Consider the following 22,666-nt stretch of genomic DNA (forward strand, 5'->3'; position numbering starts at 1 on the left):
CAGATACCTCTTACCCATGTTCAGTCTGAAGTATGAGCAGCAAAATATTATAGCAAGTATTTTAATGCTCTTCTCATGTAACAGTAAAAGGTACATGTTTTTAAGTTCCAATACTACTGTATTTAACAGGACATTTTTAACTGATTAAAATCTAGACCTTGGGTTCTGCTCTGTAACCTTTCACCTTTTCTTCTCTCCTTATTCCTTCTTTCCTTTCTTTCTCTTCCTTTCTCCTTTCCCTTCCAGTATTCATCCATCACTCATTTTTAATGGTGTGGGTTGCATGCTCTGTGTACACTATCGCAGCTTTAAGAGCTTTGTTTACTAGAACATTCAGTGGCCTGTATTGCAGGGCTTTACTTTCCCTTTGCTATTATATTTAATTACTATTGGATTTCTACATGTTTCTTAATGACAAGTATTGAATAGCTGATATCATTGGAGTAAAAACAATATTTTTTGAACATTTTAAATAAGATACACAAAAACATTATGTATTAACACTTGCATTTGTAATGTCTATGGGATACATAGACATACAGCTCATTTGTATATTTATAACCTAAAATATGGTAATACATGTGTACAAAGGTGGAAACCAAAGGAAAGCACAGCTACTCATAAAAGGCCAAATTTTTTCAGCAAACGAAATCGAAATGATTTTAAATAAAAGTCGAATGTGTATGACTCCATTGTGTTCTCAGAAGAATGCAGCAAAAATAATTAAGTGGTGGTGGGTATCTCTTGTTAGAGTTGCATTCCACTTGGTGGAAAATAAGAAACAGTGGCAAAATATAAAAATTAATATATTTATTATTTTAACTCTTTTCCTTCCAACAGTTTTTCTTTGTCCTGGACTACTAAAGGGAGTATACCAGAGTGAACATTTGTTTGAGTCTGACCACCAATCTGGGGCATGGTGCAAAGACCCTCTGCAGGCTTCTGACAAGATTTATTATATGCCCTGGACCCCTTACAGAACTGACACCCTGACCGAGTACTCATCCAAGGATGACTTCATTGCTGGAAGGCCAACTACAACCTACAAGCTTCCTCACAGGGTGGATGGCACAGGGTTTGTAGTGTATGATGGAGCTTTGTTCTTCAACAAAGAGCGCACCAGGAACATAGTAAAGTTTGATTTGCGGACTAGGATAAAGAGTGGAGAGGCTATCATCGCCAATGCCAACTACCACGATACCTCCCCTTACCGATGGGGAGGTAAATCGGACATAGACCTAGCAGTGGATGAGAACGGGCTATGGGTCATCTATGCAACAGAACAAAACAACGGCAAAATTGTCATTAGTCAATTGAACCCTTACACCTTACGGATCGAAGGGACATGGGACACTGCCTATGATAAAAGGTCAGCTTCCAACGCGTTTATGATTTGTGGGATTCTGTATGTGGTCAAATCTGTATATGAGGATGATGACAACGAGGCCACAGGGAATAAGATTGACTACATTTACAACACCGACCAAAGTAAGGATAGTGTGGTGGATGTGCCCTTTCCCAACTCGTACCAGTACATAGCAGCTGTGGATTACAACCCCAGGGACAACCTTCTTTACGTGTGGAATAACTATCACGTCGTGAAATATTCTTTGGATTTCGGACCTCTGGATAGTAGATCAGGTAAGTTTGACTTTTGATGGTTCTCAAGAGGGAAAAGGTTTACAGTTTATTCTCAATAAGTTTATTGTACATTTGATTAGACTGCTTTGGTGGTCTTTCTCTGGCCTCTGTACCTGAAATAGTTCATTGTCTTTTCACCTAAACAATGCTGCTATTAACCACATTCAGCTATAAAACCTGACTCTCCTCTGAGCAGCTCATCTCCAGTCATTAGCCCTTCTTTGAAGGGCATTTTGGTTATAAGCTGACTAATTCTTCAGGTAGTGTAGTACCCAGAATCTCTACTGAGATAGAATGCTACTCCATCTAATTCATTGTGACTTGCCTTCAGAAGTGTTCTCCTGTTGGAAAACATCAAAGGGTTGGCTCGTATGAATGCTTCCACAGTCTTACACCAATGTATTCACCTCATAGAAAACATCATATATGACCACTTCTAATATTGTCAGTTTGATATGACCACTTCTAATATTGTCAGTTTGAGTATAAATATCTATGAGTGTCCCTAACTGATACATATAAAAAATGGTCATAACTGATAAATATTTAAAAATCTTAATTTTATTTTAAAAAATCCAAAACACAGCTCTGAGTAAACTTTAGATAATATTTAATTCCCTTTATGTCCAAGTGTCTTTTAAATACTAGGACATACTCTTTCATTTTCATAAGTTGTTTTTTTTTTTAATTTTACTGACACAACTAAGCAGAATTATCTTAGCTTAGAAGCTAAATTATTTCAGACTAGCAATAATATTTTTCTTATGGTAAAGCATAATGGAAAATTAAGATAAAGGCATCTGAATTTTGATAGAAATATAGCAATTCAAAGTGTATTTTTTTATTTCAGTGTGTACATGTTAACACCGAAATAACTGAAATCATTTAGTTTATTCTCAATAGGTTTATTGTACATTTTTATTAGACTGTCTTTTTTATTTTCTCTATTGCTTTTACCATTATTTTACTATCAAACTATTCTGCTTTCTAGCTTAGGTCATTTTATACATCTCTTCTTATACAACTAGGTTCTAAGTTACATATAACCTTGTCTTGCCCATCCTTTCATTAGATTTGAAGTTGGCCATTATTTCTATCTTCTCAGACACTAGTGTAATAGGTGGCATATGCAAATAAAGATTCAATAACTCTTTGATGAATGACTGAAGGAATGAATGGCTTTTCACTTCTTACTGTGATATAATGCCAAATTAGGTGGCATTTTCTCTAATGCCTGAGAGACTGCAGTCAGAGTGATAGCAATTCTTTCCATGACCAGAAATGCAGATATTATGTTGAATTTGTGTGTGTGTGTGTGTGTGTGTGTGTGTGTGTGTAAGGAGAAGCCTAACTATTCAAGAGCATCAGAACAACTTCTCATTACTCATTCCTCAAAAATCTCCTAACAACTGCAGTATCTGACTTACCTCTGTACAGGTTAGGTTTCTCAATCCAATGTGCCTTTCCATTGAAAACCTAAGCAAGAATCATCTGGAGAATTATGGGAAGATACTTCCTTCAGGGCTGTGATATTTTTAACCACAGTTTATATTTTGACAGTGGGAACTCTGTTGATGAGTAGTTCTTAGCATTTTTTTTTTACTTTAATTGAAAGAGGAAGTAATTTCTACTTGCCTCCAGAGAAATAATAAATAATAAGTCATCATTTTTAGCTTAGTCAGTGAATAAGGGGCAGTAACATATTTTAAGTTTTATTTATTGGAAAGACCATGCATTATTTTTATTTAGAACAATATGTAGGTTAAAATTAATTAACATTCCAAGGTTTTTGTTGGATGGATTGAGGCAAATTCCTAACTTAGTTTTTATAAATTATCTTTAAAGGGTACCTAGAGACTAGCCAAAAAAAATCCAACACATATGAATAAATTTATATGTGTATGTATCCATATACAGGGTGTCCCCAAAAATGCATATAGCTGATAGCTCTATTTTGAACATGAAATATATTTTAATAAACACTGCCTTTATAATTATTCAAAGTGTGTGTATACATTTTTTGAGACACCCTTTACATAACAAGTCACTGTAATTGTGGATATAAGGAAAATTATACACTCGTTTAATTTTCTTCATTTGTTTACATCTGGGAGTTAAAATATTAACCATCTTGCCCACATGTACTAGGCTCATATTTGTTAAAAGGATGTTATTAAAGTGGAAAACATTGAGGAATGATAAAGTTCAGCTTTTGAAACAAATTCCTAACTTAAGCCAGGATTTTTACACTTTTTAAACAACAATGAAGACCTCTCTTTTGCAAAGCTTGAGTTTTCACTCTTCTTAAATGTATAAATATAATCATAAGATAATGTCATTTGTCATGCACAAATGCTCAAATTAAAAAGCTAGTACTTTGCTGTGAATTTATACTGCAATTTTGAGGTGGAAAGAATAAGTGTGGGAAGTACATTCTATGCATGATGTGTGGATATGAGAATTTCAATTAGCATTAATAGAGAGCGTTAATCTTTTTTCACACAAACAGTTCCAGATGCATGTTTTTCTTTGGTAAATTACATTGACCTTTTTCAAAGAAATTGCCTTTAGTGAATTCTTATTATGGATCTTCTTATGTGTCTATGTGTAGAAACCAACTTACTATAAATATGTTAAGGTCATAAAGACTAATTCTAAGTATGTAGATCTAAAATGTATTTGCTGATGCCATCTGTTAGAAGCAGGGTGAGTGTTTTTGCGCTGATTTTAAGTAAGTTCTAATCAATGAAAATTTACATTTTTGGAGGTTTTTTGTAATTGAGTATTTGTGTTTTACTTCTACTGAATATAACTATTCTGTACATTAAATTATTTGGATGTTGGAGGTTAAGAGGCAAATCTGCTACTCTAGGATATGTAAAAATCTGTGGTGAAGAGTGCATAAGTAGTGAGCATGGTTTGGAAGTCTGAAAGACTTGGCTTTGAATTCTACCTCTAGTTTTTGTGGGCTGGTTGCTCAGCCTCTTAGTCTTGGTTTCCTCAGTTCTGAAGTGGGAAAAAACAATACCTAGTTCAGAAGATTATTAGATTTTAATGAGATGATGCATGCAATAACACAACTTAATCTAATAACTACACATCAACCCTACAAAAACCATTATTATTCATATTTTTACTGATTGATTTTTAGAGATAGAGGAAAAGAGAGAGAGAGAGAGAGAGATAAACATTGATTTGTTCCACATATTTATGTATTCATTGGTTGATTCTTGTATGTACCATGATCAGGGATTGAACCTGCAACCTGGTTGTATCAGGAAAACACTCTAACCAGGACATCCTTGTCTGGACATCCATATTTTTTAAATGAGGGATTAAGGTACTACGGTTCATATAACTTACTCAGAAATCTCCCAGCTATTCAAGTGCAGCCGGACTTTAATTTCCTGCTCCCTTCTGTGACACTAGTGGTGGAAAAGTATGCTTACCGATGCTGTGTGTCTAGTTTCATTCATTGGATGGAAGTGATCCCAGGATCTCCATGTGCCGGACATTCTAGATGCAAATCTAATTTGTAGGTTTCTCAATTAGATGATTTCTATGGAATTGCATTCTAAAATATCATATCTACCCTTTAACCATGAAATCAGATGTATATTTATAACAAGAGTCAATTTTAAATGATAAAATTGTAAACTTTAAGGGAGTATAAAGAAATACTTAGCTTCTCAGAAATATTCTACAGAGTAGTTTCAGAAGTGATTCAATTCCAGTTCTTTTTTTCCCAACACCCATTCTCAAAGTTCTCATTGTCCTGTCCTTTGTTATGTTGGCTTAGTTACATGACATTTATGTTTTTGTATTCTTTTCAAGGTGAAACATCGGGGGAGTGGTAAATCTGTGAAAATGGTTATTTTCAAGACAGCTATATAAGAAAATTGATTTTAATTTGTATTTTTTAAACTTGTATTTCAGATGTTCATTGTTGAATATAAGTGAAGTTTCTTCTGAAAAGTTTTTAATGGGCCTGGTCTTCTGGACAAAGTTTTAAAAAGTCTAAAATTTGTTCTCATTTTTCTCTAAAAACATTTTTCAGAACATTATGCTTTCTTTACTTATTCTGCATTATCTTAAATGCATGCTTGCCAGCTTTTTTTTTAAAGTTTTCCAGATTGAAATTAGTGGGGAAATGAATCAGAGCTTGTTTGATATTGCTATTCAAATAGCTTATATTTGCAGATTTTGCAGAAACAATTTTTTTATCTTTAATTTCTTTATTGGTTAAGGTATTACAAGTGTTCTCATCCCCCCCAATAAACCCCCAACACCCCCCACTCTTGCTTTCATCCCCCTGTTGTCCATGTCCATTGGTTTGGCTTATATGCACGCATACAAGTCCTTTGGTTGATCTCTTCCCCTTACCCCCACCCTCCCCTACTTTCCCTCAGGAGATTGATAGTCTGATCGCTGTTTGCAGAAACAATTTTTAATAACATAGTTAGATCTCATGTGTTCAAGAATATACAAATGCAAATAATTTTCAGTTCACAAAAAGCTTTGTTCTGGAATTAAAGAGACTTTGATTCATATTGAACTAATCATATTGATATTGTTTTAGTTGTTATTACTTACAATTCCTTAGTGAGTACCTCATAAATAGGTGATCTGTCAGGATTTGTTGACTATTTTAATAAATAAATAAATGAATTATATGTATATATGTTTAAAACCCTTCTTAATCAGAAGATTGTGGAGTGGGAGTATCAGTTCTAAATTTTGTTTTATTAAGAGTAGATGAATCTTTACTCTTTGCCACAATTAAATATAATCCAGAGGATTTAAAATCACCCAGTTTTCTCTGACCACCCACACATAATTTCTTCCCTTCTTCACTCAGATTGTAGTGAACCTTTGTAACCTGAAGGAAGTTTAGCGGATGATAAGGAGAAGTGCCAAAGCACAGTAAAACCTAATGTACTTCTTCCAGGCTGGTGTGTCTCAGTGGTTGAGTGCCAATCTATGAATCAGGAGGTCATGGTTTGATTCCTGGTCAGGGCACATGCCTGGGTTGTAGGCTCGATCCCATTGGGGTGCATGCTGGAGGCAACTGGTCAATGATTCTCTCTCATCATTGATGTTTCTATCCCTCTCCCCCTCTCCCTTACTCTCTGAAATATATATTAAAACCTAATGTATTTTTTTCAAAAAGTAATTAAAAGAAATTAAAGTCAGTAGTCTTACAATAGGAAAGAAGGTGAGCAACTGTTCAATGAATTGTATGTTACAGAACATGGTCTTAGATTTTTCAGTTGACAAATTGCGAGAATTTCTTCATATTGGAGAAAATGGAAAGTGTATTGTATTCGGAAATGAGTAGAAGTTTGTGTTCTGTTGAAAATAACATCTTGTGTGCATAGCAGGTGATTCAGTTTTGGGAACTTATATCACACATGCTTGTAAGCATTAGCACCTGAGTGGGAAGCAAAGGCAAAGGTGTTTCCTCTATTTTTTCTAAGCAGAGCTCCAAATCTAGAACTATCAGATCTAGCATTTTATTCAAAAGTAAAAAAAAAAAATCGAAAGTACTTTTAAATGAGCCTTTTCCCCATCACATAAAATATGATATAAACTACACATTCATTATTGCCTTTAATTGGCTATCTTTTGTAAGAAACATATTACAAACCAAGTGATGCTTGACTATTTCACAGGTTACTTGAGTGATTCTCATGTTGTTATCATGACTCTAAAACAATATCTTGTTTTGATCTCTACAGTGTGAGAGAATCAAGGAATTCCATCACTTGCCTTCAGCTATTATCAGTGGCTGGTATTGACTGACTGACTTTCACTATTTAGTTCTTGCTCCCAAACCACCTCATGCCAAGATCATTATTCATTATCAGATAGGAGTGAGACTTGAGGTGTTTTCTTTGACTTTTCCAGTTTGTTTCTAAACTTTTCCTGTCAGACATACAAATGTTTTCCAGTGTTTCCTACTTAAGAGGGCTGGGGTAGGCTCCAGTTGATAACAAGAATAGGCAGAGAAGTCCAGCTCCAAAATGTTCCTAAAATTAGTGTCTGTAAGAAATCAAAAAATCTATTAGCTAAGATTTAGTGAAATATATCAAGCAATAAGGACAAATGAACCAATGAGAAAGACATGTAGCTACTCTCTCGTACCTGCTCTTCTGCTTCCCAAACACAATCCACATTTTCAGGAAAGCCCTTTGAAATTATGTAAATGTAACCACTCTTGTATCTGCTGATGATAGTAGACTCTAAAACAACAAAAAGCCTACACAACACAGTTTAGCAATGCAGATAAGGTGAACCCTCTGTCCTTATAATATGCTAATAAGTGAATTTGTCTCCCCAGTAAAAGCTGTGGCTATGTAGTGATGAATAAGAACTTTAAACACACATGACACCTCGTTAAAATGTAATTTTCACATCATATATCTGAGCCCTTTACTTTGACAGCTGAGTAATGTGAGTGCGAGGCAGAGAATCTTGAACATTTTGAAACTGTCACGTGTTTAATAGGTATCTGAATTTGCTTCCTGAACGGTTTAGTTGAATACGGAGCACCCTAGACACAAAATAGAGCCAGAAAGTAGCGGGATCTTAAATCAAACTCATCCTTAGCCTCTGGGTTGTGATTGCTTCACAGTTCCACTTGAGGTGCCTCATTGTCTCCAAAGTTTAATTACATCTCTCTGGGTGAACTTTACAAAAAGAAAAAAAAAAGAAAAAACAGTCAGCTACTTGTTGCTAATTTCATCCTGGTCTGTATTTTTATTCATCTGCTGATTCCTTGTCTGCAGAGGAGCTGTCTTTCCCTCCAATTCTTGCTTCTTTGTAGCCCATAGTGACAGCTGCTGCCTGAAGGGCATTGCTGCTGGTGCCTTTTCAGGGACCAGAACCAAACTTGCAAATTTTGCAACAGCTATTCCATTGCCATGTACCATCAGCTACATTTTCTTATGTTTCTTGTACCTTTCTTGTATTTTTCTCTCTTTATAATTGAAGGTTAAGCCTTTCTAGAATGGCTCCTTCTACTTCTCAGGCTCTGAATATCGAAATCACAGTCCTGTATGTACAAGCAAAGCTGGACCTGGCTTTTGACAGCTGAGCCCAGCGTTAGCCATCAATCTAACATCTAGGTGACCTTCCCAATAAATGAGACAAAATGGAAGGGATAAAAAGGTTCACAAATGTTACTAACGTATCCATGTTTTCCCTACAGAGCGATGTCCCTGATAAATGTATAATTTTCGGGAAAGTAACCAAAATTATTTTTTGCATGTAAGGCACAATCATAAAAAGATGACTTGCTGTGAATAAGCTTCCCATTCACACCAGCTGTTCTTCCTGTAGCCTTGTCATTGCTCATTAGCACATCCACCAGAGGGCAGGCAGGTGGAACCAGAATAGTTCTGCTGCTCTTTATTAGCAACATCTTGTAAGGGGCTAAAATGAAATTTCTGATTATCCAGGTTAAATCCAGATGAAGACATGAAGACTCAAACATTTAAAATTACCTGTCCAGAAAAACCCATTATAAATGTAGATGTGGATTTCAAAGAAGCCCAGGTTTATTTGACTATATATCATGAAGCAGAAACACTTTATATTTACAATGGAAAAAATTGTAACTTACACAGCCATACAATAGAATGTGAAATAATGGCGCATGGATTTGGTACAGTGTGTGTGTGTGTGTGTGTGTGTGTGTGTGTGTTGGAAATGCTTGAAGAAACAGATTGAATTATTTATTAGAGGATTAGAAGACAGAAATTTTTCAGAAATTCAGAACAATTTGAAAGACTTTAGAGATTTGGGAGCTGGCTCTTTATTAAGCTGAATTATAATTGATAAGTGTTATTTCTATTTTCTTAATTCGGATATATTGCTAGCAATACTTTCCTCAGTCCTTTCTATGAGCAAGATTGGCAAAATGGTAAAAAAGTAAAATGAAGAAAGTAGTAAGGGAAGAGAGGACTAAAAGGGAAACAAATATATCTTCCTAAAAGTAAATGAATAAGAAGTGAAAGAGTTCCCCTTTTTTTAAAGGAAAATTTATGAAAGAACATGCATTTTAAACTCTTAAAAAGTTATTTTCCAAGATTTATTTAATTACCTAACTTGTATAAAGGTAAAATTAAGGACAATGTATTGAATGCTTTTACCTTGCCAGTTGGAATATAAATTGTTATATAACCACTTTGGAATGCAACTTGACTATCATACAACCTACGTCTAGATGATTAACATACATTATATACTAGCCGATCCACTTCTGTGTTTCTGCCCTAGAGAAACAGTCATATTTGCATTCAGAGAGACTTGGACAAGGGTGCTCATTACAGCAATGCTTAAAATAACGTAGGAGTGGCTCAGTGGTTGAGCGTCGACCTAGGAACCAGGTTCCTGGTCGGGGCACATGCGTTGGTTGAGGCTCAATCCCCAGTGCAGGAGGCTGCCGATTAATAATTCTCTCTCATCATTGATGTTTTGATCTCTCTCTCCCTCTCCCTTCATTTCTCTGAAATCAATAAAAATACATTTTAATAAAATAATATAAAAGAGAGTATACCGAACTGCCCCTCAGTATGTGAAAGGACACAGGGTGTGGTAGGGATGGAAGACAGCACAGTTTGTGGACAATAAGCAGCCAAAATAGAAGATGAACAGACAGCTATCTGTGCTGGCTCCAGAGATTTTAAAATCCTGGTCAGTGTGGAGGCTGGAGGGAAGTAGTATATGATCAGTTATCCCATAGAAAGAAATATACCAAGTATTGGTATCTATCAAATGATAAGAAAAAATCTTACACTGGAATTTCCCTTTTCTAGTAATATACGTAGTATAGGCTCATTTGGTCTCAAGCTGATTTTAGTAACTCACAGAAGCCAGAATTTCAACTTCCCAAAGCACCAGCAACCTTTAACTCCCATAACTCTTTCTATGAAATCATGAAATTGTGAATAAAAGAAGCCCTTTCTTGTCAGAAAAGGAAAATTTTGCTCTGAAATTTTAATTGATTGTGGCATATAATAGTAACTAGCATGTTTCAGCTGCTGTGCATACATAACAATTCTTAAGATGTGATTGCTTAAAAAGTATTTCTTATATCATCTTCACAGAATTTTCCCTTGAATATGAATATATTGACTTGTCATACATTCCAGAGTCTATGACAGTTTTTAGTGTAACTGTAATTTTGAAGCTTTCAGGAACATGGCAAAGTATTTCAGTAGAGGAACAAGACTAATGACTTGGCTGATTACATTCCAGAGCTAAGAATTTGAAATACCATGACACGGGTGCAAGCATGGAAAAGCTAAAATTTTAAACCCTAACAGTGAACAGGAAGACTTACATGTAAATGAAGGTGGGGGTTATGGTTCTCTGATTTGCTACTGCAAAAGATAAGCCAATCAGAATAGATATGTGTCAGAAAATATTGAATTTCAGGACAGAATTCACATAAGGGATTTCAAAAATAATCATCTACTGGAGTTGAATTGTATATTGGAGTTAAAGTCTAAAGTCATGTATTAAAAGAAAAATTAAGCCCTAACCGGTTTGGCTCAGTGGATAGAGCGTCAGCCTGCGGACTGAATGGTCCTGGGTTCGATTCTGGTCAAGGGCATGTACCTTGGTTGTAGGCACATCCCCGGTAGGAGGTGTGCAGGAGGCACCTGATCGATGTTTCTCTCTCATCATGTTTCTAACTCTCTATCCCTCTCCCTTCCTCTCTGTAAAAAATCAATAAAATATATTAAAAAAATAAAAATTAAACAATCAAAATTATGTTTCAAACTCCTGGAATAGTTTATAAAACATAGTGAGTTTTTTAAAACTGTATTGCTATAGAGTACCTAGGTAGTATTATTTATTACTAGAGGCCCGTTGCACGAAGATATTCATGCAATAGGCCTTCCCTTCCCCTGGCTGCCAGCACCAGTTTTCCTCCGGCACCTGGGACCCAGGCCTTCGCTCCAGCCGGAGCCTTCAGTCTTCGCTTTGCCCCTACGTATGCAAATTAACCGCCATCTTTGTTGGGTTAATTTGCATACTCTCCTGATTGGCTGGTGAGTGTAGTGGAAGGACGGTTAATTTACATGTTTGTCTATTATTAGGTACTAGAGGCCCGGTGCACAAAAATTTGTGCACTCGGGGGGCGGGGGCAAGGGGGTCCCCCAGCCCGGCCTGTGCCCTCTCGCAGTCTGGGACCCCTCGGGAGATAACAACCTGCTGGCTTAGGCCTGCTCCCGGGTGGCACAGGGCAGGCCCAATCCCTAAGTGCAGCCCCTGGTCAGGCTCAGAGCAGGGCCGATTGGGGAGTTGGGGCGCCTCCCCATCGTGCACAGAGCAGGGCGGATCGGGAGGTTGCGATGCCACCCTCAGTCACGCTCAGGGTAGGGCCGATTGGGGGGTTGGGGCACCGCCCCCTGTCACACTCAAGGCAGGGTCGATGGGGAGGTTGCGGCGCCACCTCCTGTCACTCACAGAGCAGGGCCCATCAGGGGGGTTGGGGAGCTCCCCCCTGTCACTCACAGAGCAGGGCCGATCAGGGGGTTGAGGAGCTCCCCCCTGTCACTCACAGAGTAGGGCCAATAGGGGGGTTGGGGCGCCACCCTCTATCACCCACAGAGCAGGGCCGATAGGGGGGGTTGGGGCACCACCACTGTCACACTCGGGGCAGGGCCGATGGAGAGGTTATGGCTCTACCCTGTCACACACAGAGCAGGGCCGATCAGGGGGTTGGTGTGCTGCACCCTGTCAAACACAGAGCCACAGGGCAATCAGGGGATTGGGGAGCTCCCCCCTATCAGGCACAGAGCAGGGCTGATCAGGGGGTTGGGGTGCCTTCCCCTGTCACGCTGATCCCAGTGCCGGGAGCCTCGCTGCTCCGCTGATCCTGGTTCCGGGAGGCATATTACCCTTTTACTATATAGAATAGAGGCCTGGTGCATGGGTGGGGGCTGGCTGGTTTGCCCTGAAGGGTGTCCTGGATCAGGGTGGGGGTCCCCACTGGGGTGCCTGGCCAGTCTGGCTGAGGGGCTGAGGGCTGTTTTCCGGGTGGCAAGTGACTAAAGCTCCCAACTGCTCCTTTTTTTTATTTTTTTTATTTTTTTTATTCTGGGCCAGCTTTAGCTCTGAGGCCTCGCTGCTGAAAACATGGATACAATGTTTCGGTCCGCCTGGCTTTCAGTCCGGCTGGTTTCTGGAGTTTTGTTTAGCTTCTTATTTGCAACATAGTACATAGTTGCTTAGAGTTACAGTTGAGAGGCCGGCAAGTGAGGCGGGGAACATTGGAGTCCACAGCAAGCAAGCCTCATGCTCGCTTCAGTGCCTGGCTGCCTGCCGCCATCTTGGCTGACAGTTAATTTGCATATACTCACTGATTAGCCAATGAAAAGGGTAGCGGTCGTACGCTAATTACCATGTTTCTCTTTTATTAGTGTAGATGATTAGTGTGATGTATATCATATATAGTAAAAAGTACCTTTGTAATGTATACTTTTACAGTATTTTACTTATATAACAGAACTATTTGAATGCATGTAAATTAAATAAAAACTGAGATGCAACTTCTATGTATTAACAAAATGAGTTCCATAGGTATTCTTTGTTGATAAATCCTTGCTGTGAGAACTTTTCTCCCCAAACACTGCATATATTCTTCTTGAATATATTGATCTTTACTTTCCATTAAACTCATACACAAGTATTAGATCACTTATAAAATGTCTCAACGGTGTAACTAAAACAGTTATGTGGTATAAAAATATTTAATGATATGTGAATGTTCTTTATATATTACTGATTTTTTAAAAAGCAGGTTTAAATGATTTAGAATTTAGGTCATTATCCATTTTCTCTACTTTTGTTGATGTTTTAAAGTTTTTATGAAATGCTTTTTAAAAACTATTTATGTAGGATAGGCATATTTTTATTACATTGAGAACACATTTTAAAGAGCATATAATCCAAAGTTTTAATGGTAGTTAATTTCTGAATGGTTCAAATTTGAATTTTTGGGCTTTATTAAATTTTTATAGTGAATATGTTCAGTCTTTGAAATAGCAAAACAAAGTTCTGATAATTAACCTAATATTCCTCATGAAGAGAGTAGTGGTAATCTATTTAGAATTCTGTTCTGGAATGTAAAAAGGCCTTCTAATTGTGTTCAAGAGAATTGCCCAACTAATTAGTTACCCAACTAACTAATTAGAACACCCTTGTGACTAGGACAAACAAATAAGAAAGTGCCAAAGTCTTATTGAGAGAATTAAACTGTAAGAGAGGAGCCTTACTCTATTTCTAGTGTAGTTTTCTTTGTTAAGAAAGAAATATTTGTACTTATTAAAAGTATTGGGTATTCTTAGAGACTTTGCTTCTACCCCTTGATTACAGAGCCCTCCAGTGTGTATGTAACATAAAATCTAATCTACTCTGATATGGGAATATAGAATAACAGAGCAGGCTCATCTCTTATGTCTGAGACTTAATAAATAGTTCTAATGTCCTATTACATTATTTGGTTTAATGTTTTTTTCTATCGATTTTCACTTTTCACTGTTCAAACCATCAATTTTCACCAGTTGTTTGTAAGGAGAAAAATTGAAAAGGGAGAAACATAACAATGCTTCAGTATACCAAGATTGAATTTGAATGGAAGGAGAGTCAACCACTCTAATCAGAGATGAAACTTAATTTCTTTTTACTTTGACAGTCAAATAGGTAAATTTGCCAATTTGAAATATTCAATATTATTTTTATACAACTATACCCTTTTTATTTTCATGCTAATATTTTCTAGGAAGAGTAGGTAAGTATGCTTATTGAACATTGACTACTTGCCATTAAAACAAGATACCCAATGAGTATTTTTGATGAGAGAGAAGGGTCATTTTCATGGTGTAATGATATTGAGAAACATTTGTAGAGAAAATACTAGAATGTTCTACCACAATTTTTTGTAATTATTTCCAGAAGCAAATAATGTTGCTCTAGTGATAAGTGGCTTTAAATACTTTGGTGAATTAGAAGCCCCTTTTTATATTATTATATAATAATAAGTTAAGTATGTGCAAAAAATCATAGGTAACTGATTCTTAAGTTATATAGGATAATGGATCTCAAAGTGCGGTCCAACAGGAACTTGTTATGAATGTGAATTCTCATGTCTGATCCCAGATTGAATCAGAAACTCAGAATAGATCCCAGTTATCTATTTTTAAAAAGCTGCTAAATTTGAGAATTACTGTATAGGCCATGATTCCTAATTCCTACTAGGTTAGTATACACTACAGAATGTAATAAACACATTAAACTGATTTTTCTTTTTTAAATTTCTGTGATTCGTTTTGTTGATTGCCTTTAAGTAAGTGTTTCCCAATCCCCCATCTAATGACTACTGCAAAGAGGATGCATGAATCACTCAGGGAGCCCATTCAATGCAGATTTTCTGTCTCTTCCTCCACCCTATCAAATCGAAGCCCTAAAATACTGATTCTGAATGTGAAGTGAGGCCCCAGGATAGTATGTATTAGAGGTGATTCCGGTTTTGGAAAATAATCATGATTCCAGATTCCTTCATGTTTAAATAGGATTTATATCTTAGCGTGAATATTGTCATAATGCATGGAGAATCTGGGAGGCGATATATACTCACTAGCCACTCTCTGGGCTCAGGCTGCTCTGGCAGTGAAATGCATCACTTTGTTTTATTAAATGACTCTGTTGTGTCCTCGCAGAATTACTGCCTGTGTGGCTGACAGAAGCGAACAGCAGTCTGATGCAGGATGGACATGTCCCCTCTCAGGCTTGTGCTGGCAAGGCAAGGTGCCATTCATCTTCACCTTGAATAGCTGGAATAAATTAACACAGTGAGCGGAGCAGTGAGGCTAGGCAACCATGCAGGGCTTTCCAGCCGCTCCTGGTCTCTTCTTGTGTTGGGAGACAACAGCAACAAAAAAAGTGAAAAATGGACAAGAAGATAAATTGGACCTGTCGATGTAGCTAAAGGAATGCAGTAACCAGTAGACTCTCATCCTCACAATGATCAGTACCTCAGACTGCCATCTTTTAATTGAAGGGAGATGTATGTTTCATACCCCACAGCAGGAGTAGGTAGAATTCTGAATTTTTCATTTATTCATAATTTCCCAAGTATCCTAAGACATTGGCCATAACCCATTCGTGCTTCCTTCTGTCCATCCCCACTGACTTTCCTAAGCATGGGCAGATGCAGAACTGTTTTGAAATCCTATGTTGCTGCCTGGGCGCAGTCGCTCTTTCTGCTGTGTTAATTTATTCTGGTTATTCAAGGCCAGCATGAATGGCACTCAGCTCTGCCAGCGGAGATCTGAGTGAATGCAGAGAATGTGCCCATCCTGACTGAGGCTGATGTGTAACCTTTATTTGGCCCAGCCCCCTGCTGCTCTCACTTTTCTCTCCTAAAACAGAAATATCTGGTGGCTCTGACCAAATAAGACTGTAAAATTTAAAAGCACGTTTTCAAATATGAATTTGTTAAATTAAACACTATGGTATGCTTTAAAAAGACTCCATTTTTTTAATCTTTTTAATTTTTAAATTAAAATTGTGCATGGAACTGCTAACTCACTTAATGAAATAACCATTTTATGAGAAACTTTATGTTCAATTTTCCCTTCACTTCTTTTTTAAATATGTATTATTAGAGTTATCCCTAGAAATATCTGTGTCCTTGACTAAGGTGATTAGTAGTTTTATTCCAAAGAGCTTTTGTTCAATTTCCTTTCATTTTTAAAAATTGTATACCCACTCTTTCTCCAATTTAAAGATGAAAATACAGGCATTCATTCAGGTTACATGAAATTTGATTGATTTATTTAGATTGTCCTCTATTGCAATTAGGGTGTAAAGCAATTCTGCTCTTGTTCCTATTTAATATGAAATAGTCAAAGCAATAAAATGTTGTAAAGCCCCACACACCTTGGATGTTTTTGCGTTTCTGAGCTATAAGAAAAAGAAAAATCGGAAAGATGGATCCATTTCTTATTTCACTAACAGCCATAATCATTATCTATTTTATTCTCTAAGCATATTTTCTATGAGATAATTCAGAGGCCTTTTAGATTTTCTAAATGATTTTATGTATAAGGCTAAATATCTATACTAATAAATGGATAATATGCCAATTAGACTGGACGTCTTCCGGACTACCTTCCAGATGTTCTTCTGGACAAAGCCATGGTGGCAGGGCCAAGGCAGAGGCAGTTAGGGGGATCAGGCCAGCAGGGGAGAGAAGCTAGGGGGATTAGACTGGCAGGGGAGAGCAGTTAGGGGGATCAGGCTGGTAGTGGAGAGCAATTAAGGGGATCAGGCTGGCAGGGGAGAACAGTTAGGGTGATTAGGCTGGCAGTCAGGTGAGCAGTTAGGAGCCGGTGGTCCCGGATTGCAAGAGGAATGTCCAAGGGGTCCCAGATTAGAGAGGGTGCAGGCCGGGCTGAGCCCCCCCCTTCCCCCGCACAAATTTTGTGCACCGGGCCTCTAGTCTATATATATAAAAGCCTAAGCAATCATTACGGTGGAACAACCGAACGACCAGAATGACCAGTTGCTATGACCCACACTGACCACCCGGTTACCTGATCGGGGCCTGCAGGCCAACCTCCTACTGGGGATCAAGCCCGAAACCTAAGCATGTGCCCTTGACCGGAATCGAACCTGGGACCCTTCAGTCCGCAGGCCTACGCTCTATCCACTGATCCAAACCAGCTAGGGCTCAGAAGCCATTTTTAATATTAATGTGGAATGATTATACTGCTTGAAAAGGGATGAGTAGGACATAGTTATCATTTGGCAGAGTAGTGACGGGTATTATAGATAGAGGTACAACGCTGTCTGCATCCTAAATACATGAGTTCTCTGTTATTTTGACATGTACAGCTTATGCTAGATTTCTTTCTTTTTCAATTAATGAGAAGGAATAATATTCACTTGTTCAGTCTGTAGCACTTGGCCATTATTTGTTGAGCTATATAAACAATGAGCAGCTGTATCATTGTTTGTATTACACTATTTTGTTTATTCATTTAAAAAAATTATGACAGTTGTATGTCTTAGCAGCATGCTTATGGTAATGAAGAAGTAAATTAGCAATATTGAGCAAGACTTCAAGTGATGGGTTTTAATAAGTAGTGCTAACAATATTACAGTACTCAGCTACAGATAAACATAACACACCTCACACAAATGGGGGAAATGGTCAGATTACAAGAAAATTCACGTTAGAATCCTCTGACTTTTGATTTTAAAAGATTGGTACAAATACTCATTCACATATCGAGAACAGTCTATGTAATTTCCACATTTTGTTTTGTTTTTCCTCCTAACAAACTGCTACAGGGGTAGAAAATGGAATATTTCTTTAATAAAACGTACGCAATCATCTTTTAATAATAAATTCACTCTGATAGAAAAAGAACACTGCCAGTAAAGGAGTCAGACAGCTTACCAAGAATCCTGGAATTACATGAGCTTTCCAGCCCAGAAGTATTGACAGACATAGTCTGAGTGTGTTAGTCTGCTTCATTTTAGAGCCAAAGAAGTCTTAATTCAGGCACTAGGAAATCCATAATTGGAAAGAATCCCATAATCACTGCTGATATTTTCCTCTAATTGTAAGTGACTTTGCTGTTTCATAAGCCCACTTAAGAACTCTGTATTTTGCTTTAAAAAAAATGTTGGCCGCGTATTAGAGTGCCATATAGTATTTGATACAGTGACATAAAAACGCTAACATCAGAGTATTTTAATATGGCATCGATTCTGCCTGAGGTTCAAACAGGTTAAACTTACATTTCTTGAAATTAGTAACCTAGGGCATACTATTGTAACTCATTTTTGGGTTTTATTTTGATTGTGGCAGGCAATATTGCTTTATTCTTTTGTCATACGCCATCAGCAATGTCTTCCTATCTGGGCCAAGCCAACTAGGTGATTCAGTATATATTCAGTTCCCATAGGCCCGAAAGGTTACTTTTAATGAGGAAAGGGGATTTTTTTCTTGTTTATAAATGTCAAATATGAATCTCATTTGAGTGGGAAATGCCAAAAGTTATTAAAGCCAAGAGAAGATAGATTAGTTGTAGGAGATATTTTGAAAAGAGATAGTTCCAGGAAATCATATATAAAACCTCTCAATAGAGATTCTTTGTTGGATGAGAAATATTTTATTTTATTTATTTGACAAGAGTGTCTATCATATGCAAAATACTTTACTGAATGTTATGGGAGATAAAATAAGGACCTTGTCCCATAGGTAATAAACTTATAATTTAGTTAGAGAGGCAACACACTTGAATAAAGTCATGCTCTTGGCAGTAATAGGGAACCAGGTGTTAGACCTCAGTTCAGCAACCTCCGTACTTGAGTTCTGGCTAAGAGAGAATTCAGAGTCGAACTCAAGCTGTAAGAGAAAGTTTATTTAGAAAGTCACAGAGGTAGAAGAAGTGAGTCATGCATAGAAGAAATTGGCTCAGGAAACAAGTTACAGAAACAAAAGAAGGTCCCTTGGGGCTTAGGAGAAAGAGGGAGGCAAGGAAAATACCTGGGAAAAAGGGGTGAGGAAAGGCAGGAATGTGCTCCATAGAGAGCGTCTTGCTGGGTCCCCATCCTAAGGGCTTTTAAGGATGGGGATTTTAAGGGAGGTCCCAGGGGAGGATCGAAATAGAATATGTATTAGCTTCCCAGGTGTATTCTTTCAGGGTCATTGTCTCCACTGATAGGTCATTGCCAGGGCTGGAGGTCACAAGTCAGTGCAGCGGGTGCTGATGTCAGCCATGAGTTCCTTAGTCAGGTTTCCCTGCTTTTCTGGACCTGGAGCTGAGAGGCAACTGAGGCCTAGATGTTATTTCTAGGGCTTAATGCTTAAGGGAGCAGCCGTCCAACAGCTTGTGTAGGGATCTATGAGGCTATTCTCTGACCCCCTTGTTCCTCCACTAAGAGGGTCTACACATGACTAGCAACATGCCAGGGGAGGAGAGGTCAGGAGAGGGTCCAAACTGCATGACCATCGATATGCTAGGTCAGGGGAACACAGGTCACGCTGGGGGCAAGGTCCTCCTTTTCCTCCTTCTGCCCATTGCTAGGCGCCCAGAGCTTTCCTCCCTGGTAACCTTTTGTACCTGGCCCATCATCCTTTCTCTGCTCATGTTTGACTAACTGCCCACCACAATGCCAAGTAAGTTTTTTATAAAACTTACCAAATAAATAATAAACATTAATAAATAAATAAAATAATAAATCTTGCAAAAGTCATTCTTGACATGGGTTTCCTTCCATTTAAATGGGGTATTTTGCAAATTCTTATAGGACACTGTTAAGATGAAGTGATGTGGATTGGCTGAGCATAGGTTAAATATATAAGATTGCCAGTATTTGGCAGTTTTGATGTATAAAATTATGTTTCATATGAGTTGACCTAATATAATGTAATGTCTTCATAAGTGGCTTGAATTACCCAGTCAAATTAACAATATGTTGATTAATCAGAGTCAGCTTAGAAGGTGAATTTCTGGGCAGGAAACAAGCTTTGTCATTGGCCCTTTCATACTTAATATATTTTTATTGATTTCATAGAGGAATGAAAAGGGAGAGAGAAATAGAAACATCAATGATGAGAGAGAACCATTGATCAGCTGCCTCCTGTATGCCCCCTCCTGGGGATCAAGCCCATAGTCCGGGCCTGTGCCCTCACCTGGAATCTAACTGTGACCTCCTGGTTCATAGGTCCATGCTCAAACACTGAGCAACACCACCAGTCCTACTTAATATTTTTAATCGATAACTTTGATGAAAATATAGAATATGTGACAATTTGCATTGCTGGATGACTGATTGCTGAGAATGAATTTACTAATAGACCAGATGATAAAACCAGAAATCAAATTGCTCTGGGCAGTCTGCATTGATGAACTAAAACGGAAAAGATGAAATCTAACACAGATAAATGTATTAGTAAAGTCCTCTGTTTAAGTTTGTTTGTTTATTATATAATTTCAAAATGAGAAGAATGCTAGACAGTTGTTCATGTGGAAAAGAACAAACAAACCTTCAGTTCATTTTCAGCCAGCAAATACCTATTAGTTGACACATCCTTTTTCAGTCGCTGCAAAATACACTGGCGAGGCAATGACCCAAACACAGTCAGTCCCTCTCTTCACAAGCTTTCAGAATGGAGGAAGGGCAGGGGGGAGGGGGCACAGATTAAATTTGTGTCAATAGTTTGGGATATGGGATGGGATGGGAAAGATGAACGAAGTCTTCAACTGTGTTGATGACAAGGAGGAGGAGGAGGAAGATGATGATAAGGCTCCTTGAATAAAGGAGAACATTTCATGCTATTTCCCTTTGGTCAACCCATTTCCTAAGAATTTGGTTCAGAACTTCTTGGCACCAACTTTTCTGAGGAATGTGACTATGTGAGAGTTTGTCCAGTGAAGGTTGCCTAGGTTGGTTTGCATATTCAGGGAACTATGTATTATTCATTTGGTGAAAGGTTGGAGGATCAGGATATTTAGCTAAAAGCTGTGAAATGTAATTAATTTGGTTTGAAAATGGCTTCTTCACTTACTAGTTTGGGGACTTTGGGAAAATTACTTGGCTTCTTTTTGCATCAGTATCCTCATCTGTAAAACGGGAATTGTAATAGTACCTACATCTCAGGTTTGTCAAGAAAAGTAAGTGTATTTAATATTTGTAAACTGGTACCTCAGCCTGGCCTGTGCCCTCTCACAATTTGGGACCCCCCGGGGGATGTTGGACTGCCTATGGGGATCAGGCCGAAACCAGCAGTCCAACATCCTCCAAGGGATATAGTAGTATGCAAAGCAGCAGGCGGCCTGGGAGGAGCCCAAGCCCAGGCCTGGCGCCATGCCACGTCGCTCCCCTCATCCCAGCCCCACTGCACCTGCCATCACAGCTGCTCATAGCACGCTGCCGTGGAGGCAGGAGAGGCTCGAGGCTCGCACCACCACAGCAGTGCTTGCCAGCCATGAGCCCAGCATCTGGCGCCCCTCAGTCACCTGAGCAGTGCTCTCACTGTGGGAGCGCCCTGACCACCAGGGGGCAGCTCCTGCATGTCGTAGCAACCCGTCAAATGGTCTTTTGGTCATTCAGTCACTTAGGCTTTTATATGTATAGATTACTTAAAACAATGAATGGAACATGATTAAGTGACATACGTGTGCTAAAGGTGCATAAGTGGCTAGATAGGAAGGTAAATGACGATAGATATTTAGATAGATAGATGATAGATAGATAGATAGATAGATAGATAGATAGATAGATAGATAAGATAGATAGATGTTATTGATAAATAAATAAGAGGGTTTAGGAGCTAAATCAAGTTGTGTCTTCAGCCTGGTTAGTATGGCTGAGTGGTTGAACTGACCTATGAACCAAGAGGTCACAGTTTGATTCCTGGTCAGGGCACATTCCCAGATTAGGGGCTTGATCCCCAGTGGGGGTCGTGCAGGAGGCAGTTGATCAATGATTCTCTCTCATCATTGATTTTTTTCTCTCTCTCCCTCTTCCTTACCCTCTCCCTCTCCAAAGTCAATTTAAGAAAATAAAAAGAGAAGTGTCTTTATAATCTGTGTATGAGTATTCATATTTTATTCTCCCTACAGGGAGCATGAACATGTGGTCAGGAAACACAGAGTGAAGACAAATCATATTTTTTTTATAAAATATAAATTTAAAACATGTTTTTCAAATATGTTTTTATTGATTTCAGCAAGCCAGGGAGAGAGAGACAGAAGCATCAATGATAAGAGAGAATCATTGATCGACTGCCTCCTGTACGCCCCATACTGGGGATTGAGCCCAAAATCTGAACATATGCCCTGACTGGGAATTGAACCAGGACTTTCTGGTTCGTAGGTAGATGCTCAACCACTGAGCCATGCCAGTGGAGCTAATTTTAAAACATTTAATTCAGTCAGTTTTATTTCAGCAATGCTTTCCTTCCTTAATTTTGGTCATTTCAAAAATGATG

At 38.1% G+C, this 22,666-nt stretch overlaps 1 protein-coding gene across 1 annotated transcript in view; it reads left to right on the forward strand.

Moving 5' to 3' along the window:
- The window catches only part of ADGRL3 (adhesion G protein-coupled receptor L3), a 491,390-nt gene that overhangs the window by 210,126 nt on the left and 258,598 nt on the right, over positions 1–22,666 (forward strand). Inside the window, exon 6 of the mRNA XM_014460593.2 lies at positions 841–1,641. Coding sequence (XP_014316079.1) covers positions 841–1,641 — 801 coding nt within the window. The remainder of the gene's footprint in view (positions 1–840; positions 1,642–22,666) is intronic.

Source organism: Myotis lucifugus, unplaced genomic scaffold (assembly GCF_000147115.1).
Source record: "Myotis lucifugus unplaced genomic scaffold, Myoluc2.0 scaffold_135, whole genome shotgun sequence".
NCBI classification, from domain to species: domain Eukaryota; kingdom Metazoa; phylum Chordata; class Mammalia; order Chiroptera; family Vespertilionidae; genus Myotis; species Myotis lucifugus.